Consider the following 7,617-nt stretch of genomic DNA (forward strand, 5'->3'; position numbering starts at 1 on the left):
GTACTATAATGGATTTATTAGTTGAAATTCCTGCCAGCGATTAAGGCCAGAGCTAAAGCAAGGCACCTGAAAAGCAAGCTCATGAAATGCCTGGTGCCATCGGTAAACATTTACAGCACCTCTTGGGAATTAGCTCTTACCTCCTGGTGAGACTGGTGCCATAGCTCCCACCTCATGGCAGCCACTTGGCACAGCACGGCACCGATCCTATCAGGGCATTGTATTGGGTTTGTATAGCCAGGTTTTGGTGGGGGGACAAGGGGGTGCTAGAGGGGTGGCTTCTTTGAGAAGCCTCTCCTGTGTCTGACAGACTCGCTGCTGGCCAAGGCTGAGCCCCTCAGTGATGATGGTAACAGCTCTGGGATAATGTGTTTAACAAGGGGGGAAAAAATGAAAAGGAGACATTTCAGGCAGAGAGAGAGCAAAATGTGAGAGCAACAGCTCTGCAGACACCCAGGTCAGTGGAGAAGGAGGTGCTCCAGGCCTGGAAGAGGTTCCCCATCAGCCCGTAGTGCAGCCCATGGTGAGGCCGCCTGTGCCCCTGCAGCCATGGAGGGACATGGGGGGGCAGAGCCCTGCCTCCCCACGCCAGAGCAGGTGGATGCCTGAAGGAGGCTGTGACCCTGGGGGAATCCATGCTGGAGCAGGCTGCTCCTGAAGGACTGCACCTCATGGAAAGGACCCACGTTGGAGAAGTTTGTGGAGGACAGTTTCCCATGGAGGGACCCCACACTGAACAGGGGAAGAGTGTGAAGAGTCTTCTCCCTCAGGAAGAAGGAGCGGCAGAGACATGTGATGGACTGACCATAAGCTCCCATTCCCTGTCCCTCTGTGCCACTGGTGGGGAGAAGGTAGAGAAAAGCAGGAGCGAAGGTTGAGCCCACGAAGAAGGGAGGGGGACAGGGAAGGTGTTTTAAGATTTTATTTTAGTTCTCTTCTACTCTGATTCAACTGGTAATAAATTAGTTTTCCCTAAGTTGTTTTGCCTGTGACAGTAATTGCTGAGTGATCCCTCCCTGTCCTTATCTCAATCCATGGTCCTTTTGTTCTATTTCCTCTCCCCTGCCCAGCTGAGGAGGGCAGTGATAGAGTGGCTTTGGTGGGCACCTGGCATCCACAGACAGGGTCAACCCACCACAGGCATGGACAGCATTAAGTGTGTGTTAGGACACAGAACCCACCAGTCTGCACTACTGGAACCCAAAAAGTAGCACGCATCCCCTCCTCCACGCAAAGCTACTCTCTACATCCTGGGCTCCACCCTGAAGCGCGGCAGGCAGGGTGAAGGAGCTGAAGCCTGCTCCTGCTTTGTGCCTGTCAGGCAAAAAGATGCTGAAGCGTCCATGGTTGCCATAGGAGTACGGGCGGCCAGAGCTGGAAGCTGGCAGCGTAGAAACTGCCTTCCTGTACAGCTACTACAAACCACAAAAGATTTTAAAAACCCTAACATACAGGCCTCCTGCACCCTGTGTTTTAAGACAAATTGGTTTCATCTGCTACTAGTCTCACAGGCTTTCTGCCAGTGTCTCCTAAAACCCTGCAGTGTACACAGTGCCTGTTTCTAATGCTGTGCTGCTTTTCCACCGAGAGCAGAATTTTGTATGACCAGACACAGAGCAGGCTGAAACCTGGGGCCTGTACTCACACATTCTCAGTACTAACGCATGTTGCATTGTGTCAGGACCACATACAGTAGGTAAAGTTGTACCCACTAGTACGTAAATCAAATTAGCTAACTTCTTGTATGCCTGTTTTTAAAGGAAGCACAGGAAGCATGCTGTCAAAGTTCACACCTACCTTTTCTCTGTCATGTCCTGGCCAAACGAATCCTGGTCAGTCCCTGAATTTCCACAAATAAAAGCTTTCAACAGCAGAGAAGAGGGGAGAAAAACAGAAATGGGCTCTTACAGCTGTCAGAAAAGTCCAATAGTTTACACTAGCTGAGATGCAAGGAACAAGTATAGATTAACAGCACCTCTTGGGATATCCAGGAATCAAAAATATATTAATTCATTTTCATCAAGGCTTCCCTCTACTGAAGAGTGATTTCCTTCCGACTCCCTTCTCACACATAAGAACAGAAACAACCCCAGTGAAGTCTAGGGAATTACACTATACTGCTATAAAGAAGAGGATAATCAGACCCCTCTACAGTTCTCTCTCAGTCCTCTGACACTGTGCCTTTCTCTTTTCATCGTGAACAGAGATAAGCCTCTTCAATAGGTAAATATGGGAGGAGGAGAAGGGAGAGGATGGCCCAAGGGCAGCAGAAGTTGATAGAAAAATGTCACTAGGAGCTGAGCAAGCACACAGGACGGGACATGATGCACCGGAAAGATATTTTATATGACTTGTGGGCTTTGGAAAAATCCTCTATTAGTTTTTGACTTTGCTTCTATAATTACAAATAAAACCTTTGGCTAGACAAGCTAGAAGAAACTCAAGTTTTTCTTACTTGGGAAGTCAATCAATCTACCTGGTATGTACACTCCCTCCCTTCAAACAAGCATGGTATGACACCACAGAACTGTCTCCAGACAGGGTATCCTCCAATATTTCAAGTTTACTTTTCATCCCTACATGAGCCTTCTCACCAGGAAATACTCCACATGACCCCAAGGCTCTACTACAGCCTCTTGTAGCCCTGGGAAAAAAAAAGAAATCAAAAAAAGAGAAAGGAAGGTCACACCCTCGAGTGATCCCATTTGTCCAAGTTTAACCTAAGTGTGGCACTCTGCCCCAGATACAGAGGACTCAGTCCTGCAAAGCCTCCCTATTGTGTGTATTTGTTTATTACCTTCAAGAGGCCATGGACACAACAGGGCTCTATGCCCTGGCCAGACACATGCTCTCATTATAGTGTACAGGAGCAGTAAACAACTAAATGAGCAGGTCTACAGAAACACAATGGAAGAGAGAAAATTAACTTCCAGTCCTCTAAAATAAACATGCAGGAGGAAAGTGAAAAGGCCTAAGATTTAAATGAGCTGAAGAAGCCCATAGCTTCAAGTTCAGTCTCAAAACCTGGGTGTGAATTGCAGTAAACATCTTCCAATGACCTTCACAAGGAGGTCATCTGACGACATACACTGAAGTAAGGGCCGCACTCAACTAGATCGTACCAACTGTCCTATGATTCACAGTAAGTTTGTTCCCAGCACACAAGGAGAGCTCAAGAAATTCTGAGGAACAACAAAGCCACAAGAAGAATGATACCACACTCTTCCTGAAAGAAAATGCAGCACAGTTGCACCTAGTATTAATAAAATCAGCCAATAACTTCCTCAGGGCAAAGCACATACCAAGTGAGTTAAAGGATACAAATACATGCACTCTTCTTCTGCGAGATTATACTCCACCCTGGCCATCTCTCCAGCTGTCATCACGTCCCTACACTCTCAAAAGACTTTGGGAAGCAGTAGTCACGGAGTTTCAACCACAGGTGTCATCAGGAGCTACCTCAGGTGCTTTACTTACAACCCTGTTTCAAAGCACAGCGAGAAAAACCCAGAGCCATACATGCTCTGTCAAACAAGAAGATGGTTGGCAATACTGTAGCTGCAGACATTTCTTGCCTCCAACAGAAAGATGGTGGTAGGAAATTACCCTGCTCTTGCAGGACTGCTGCGGAGCCCTGGAGTGGTGCAGCTGAGGTGATAGCCTACTGGTGCTGAACAGACGGGAGAAAAGAGGGAAAATGAATCTTGAAGTAAAGAGGAGGATGCACGCAGCGGAGGGCTGAGGGAGAAAGTTAAGAGAAGTGAAGAATGTGGTGAACAGACAGGCTGTATTGAGCAAATTTTTATCAGTACAAAAGAAAACTGATACTTAATACTACATTCCCCATGGAATCAAAGTTAATTGGGTTAAAGGTTATGGGACCAGGGAGTCTAACATTTTCCAGGGATACTTTCACTAACAATATTCATGGTGATGGAGAGGTGACAAAAAGAGTAGTATGAAAATATGAATTTAAAGTTTGGCATTTATCTTTCACTCACTGTATTGACAAGTAGATTACAACAGGCAATAGAGAAGATGCTGAAACTAGACTAGAATAATACTTTGTTCTCGTTTGCACAGATACAAATCAGGAGAGAAATTAGGTAAGGAAATAAGCTAGTAAGGGTATCCATTCCTGTATGTGTTTATGAGGTGTAATATATGTAATATCCTTTTCCTCTCCAATTACCTATTTTTAGTTTGAAGTGAGCATAGGCTCTTGCCTAGAACGTCAGTGAGTTGTATTTCCTTGTGCCTCCAGAGACACGTATGTCTAAATGCATGTTAGAAGATCGCTTCTTTCCTCCAGCTCTGGAGAACAGAACAAAGATCCATCACCAATTAACACGCAAAACCCATAGTTAGGAGAACAATGAAATGCAACATCAAGCTCACGGCTGATTTTGGTCTCTATTTCAGCAAGTCTGTCAGCAGCAGTGTCTTGTAACACAAGCAAATGATTTTCACCTACCTGAAATTGGCCATTATGTTCGAATTCACTTATCTGGACATAAAAACAGTGTTTGTTTTCTGGAATAAGCTCTTATGTAGCATCCAGATTAGAAAGTACATACATAGTGGCTAAAATTAATTAAAGGCAGTCAATCATCCCAAATTAAACACTCAAGTGAAGATATTTCCAAATACAGCAGCAATAACCGAGTACCTCACAAATGGGGTAGCCTCATGTTAAAAACATAAGAGTGAGAGCTATTAGATCTTAGTTTCCCCTCCTACTTCTGCTGCTTGTCTTTTGCTCTTGATCTTGAGTAAAGTATTTATTCTCAAGACTTACATTTCCCCAGATTCAGAGGCAGTTACACTCCCTGACTTTACAGAGCAGTGTTGCAATAATTAATTCATTATGCTTTGCAGAGCACTCTAAAATTATTAGATGCTGCTGCAGAAATGCCTAATATTAGTGGTAATCTATTACGCTACCATTTCTTAAAATAACTCTATCTGGTATGGATTTATAGTATTCTAAATTCAAGTCAGAGGTACCGTAAGTCTTGGACCAGTACCTTTTCATGGCAGTGTAAACAGAAGGAAAATAATCCAGTTGTGTTCATAACGCAGTTTCTCTTTGCATTGTTCTACCCCCGTAATTTCTTTCAGTACCCTATTACACACACGTTAACCATAACAACAGCAAGCACGTGGAAGGAAAGACCATTCCAGTAAACTCCACAGTAAATGGCAAAGGGTCGTTGTAAGTTCTGCAAATGAAACGTATGGGCTAGCTCAAGCCCCGCTATAAACAGTGACATGACCAACATCATATGCTTCAATGGAAAAATAGTAAAGCAGGATTTTTTAACTGGCTTTTTCAAAGCTCAGCAAGTTTTTGACTCAACAGTTGAAAAGGGCGGCCTTCTTTTAAATTAGGTTGTTTGCATAAGGCTGAGAGGTGTCTCTGATACTCAGAATAAACTGGATCCATTTGCTCATGTGATAACCATACCTGTCACTGAAACTGCTTTTGCTGCAAGTGCAGACTGGACAGCGCTATACAGAAACGAACCATCAGAATTTTACTAGTCTGGGCTGTATCTCTGCTCAGATCTGTGCCAAATTTATTGACACAGCTGTATTTTCAAGACAGCTGTGTCAATAAATTAGGGGTACAGTTACAGATTCCCCTCTCAAACAGCTAACTTTGAGTAAGACTATGTGAATCAGGGTGAAAAGCGATGATAGGTAACTTGGTACGTTATCATATTTGCCTAACGCCAATGACAGGATAAATCAAATTTTTGTTATCTGTGGGAGCACCAGTTTTGAGGGAAACTGTTCTTACAAAGTGACCACATTATTTAATGACTTTTTAAGAGGAGTATTCTACAGTATAGTGAAGCAATACAATTAATACCTCTAAAATCTCCGTTACCTGTTGGTCATCTGGAGTCCATATGCCACAGGTGATCTGACTCTCCAAGTTTATTTCTGAAGACCAGTGTCTTTGTCCACTGACTGAACCAACCAGCACAAATCCGTCTCTGTAGGAGATAAGTGCTTGAGTCCCATCATGGCTCCATGTAAAATCGCTTACCTTAACATATCAAAAGAAAATAGATGTATTAGACATGCAGTAATTTGTAGTTGTTTTAATAAAAGATAGCACTGCACAGAACTAGACAGGGCACCTATTAGCCCAGTTGTAGTTCTGATCTCACAGCTATTGGATAAAACAACTGTCCCTGTCGTGTCTTTGTGACAATTCTTGCACGTTTCTTTCAATAAAGAAATGTTTCGTTGTCTCCTGTGCTTTTCAAGAGGTATAAACCACCACTCACTGTCCCCTTCATTTTGCCTCTCAGGACTCGATCGCGCTCGACTGCAGAGAAAACATGCACACCAACCTGTGCCCCCCGATCATTCACAAGCTCCACAGACCATCTGCCTTCGTATTGTATCCAAACAAATATTCCTCCGTCTGCATCGCAGGTTGCTAATTTCTGGAATGGTTCGTTCCATCTCACCAGCACAACCTTAGGAGATTACAAACAAAACCAGCGTTACCAAAACCACGTGTTATGCTAACAACTATTTAACAAGAACCAGTTAAACAATACTGAAACACAAACATCACTGCATTTAAATCCTAAAGAAGACGTACAAAACCGCGATTTTCAGCACAGCATTAGGCACCTCTCAAGAACAGCTGGAATTGTTTTGTCGTGGCTGGCAGGGAATGCACCATCCCTCACCATCAGGCCTCTCTGGAAGGTGCTGCCTGCTTCCAACACAAACATGCTGTACACTGCAACGCAGGATTTCATTACAGAAGCAGCAAACAGGAGGCCCCGCACACACCATCCAACACTCTCTCAAATTATTTCCCCCGCTGTAATCTCACAGACTGTCAGACTCTGTCAAATCATCACCTCTTACTGACTTCAAATGAAGTTGCATGCACCAGTATCAGTTTGAATTTGAATACTCTTATCAACAGTGACATGAAAAAAAACAAACTAGAGTCCAAATTATTAAAAAATGGACATTTCATAGTAAAGTGGCTTTGCTACCGAGTGCAGAAGGAATACAAAGCAGTTTCAGGCTCTTTCTGCATTAGAACTATCTGGGATTTTCTGGAGAATATAATCAAGTCTAAACCTACAAAATTGCTCCCTCACTTCTATTTAGTATCAATTTAACAAATACAGTATCTCTTGAGATCTCAGTAGAAAACTGAATAAAGCATGTCAGCCTAGTGCTTGAAGCAGAAATCAGCAGTAAATCCATTTACCTCCTGTGAGTGACTTTTTCTTAGAAACTTTTTTTCCAAATTAGTACCATTTCAGAAACATACAGAAGCACATGGGATCCTTACATTCGTACACGAGAAGATTCCCCCCAATTATTTTACTGAGACATCATATGCAAAGAAGACACATATTAAATAGTCTATCAGCAGAGTGTTATTTTAACTCCTTAATGGGCATCCAGCTCTAATGATGCTTTTTCATAAACCTAAATAGATAATTAATCATCTAAAAGAGACAGGAAGAGGAGATTTCCTGAAGTATATTTTGCTGTTTACAGAAATGGACCGATCCTCCTACACATTCCAGTCCTAAGAAGAGCTCTGAGTAGACAGACCCTTCACATTTT

General features: G+C 43.2%; 1 protein-coding gene across 1 annotated transcript in view; it reads right to left on the reverse strand.

The window, feature by feature from the left end:
- The window catches only part of LOC104509813 (tubby-related protein 4), a gene marked incomplete at both ends in the record, with an annotated part of 44,422 nt that extends 37,928 nt beyond the window's left edge, over positions 1–6,494 (reverse strand). The window contains 2 exons of the mRNA XM_010151874.1: positions 5,894–6,055; positions 6,366–6,494. Coding sequence (XP_010150176.1) covers positions 5,894–6,055; positions 6,366–6,494 — 291 coding nt within the window. The remainder of the gene's footprint in view (positions 1–5,893; positions 6,056–6,365) is intronic.
- Between the last annotated feature and the right edge of the window lie 1,123 nt (positions 6,495–7,617).

Source organism: Eurypyga helias, unplaced genomic scaffold (assembly GCF_000690775.1).
Source record: "Eurypyga helias isolate BGI_N326 unplaced genomic scaffold, ASM69077v1 scaffold9865, whole genome shotgun sequence".
Taxonomy (NCBI): domain Eukaryota; kingdom Metazoa; phylum Chordata; class Aves; order Eurypygiformes; family Eurypygidae; genus Eurypyga; species Eurypyga helias.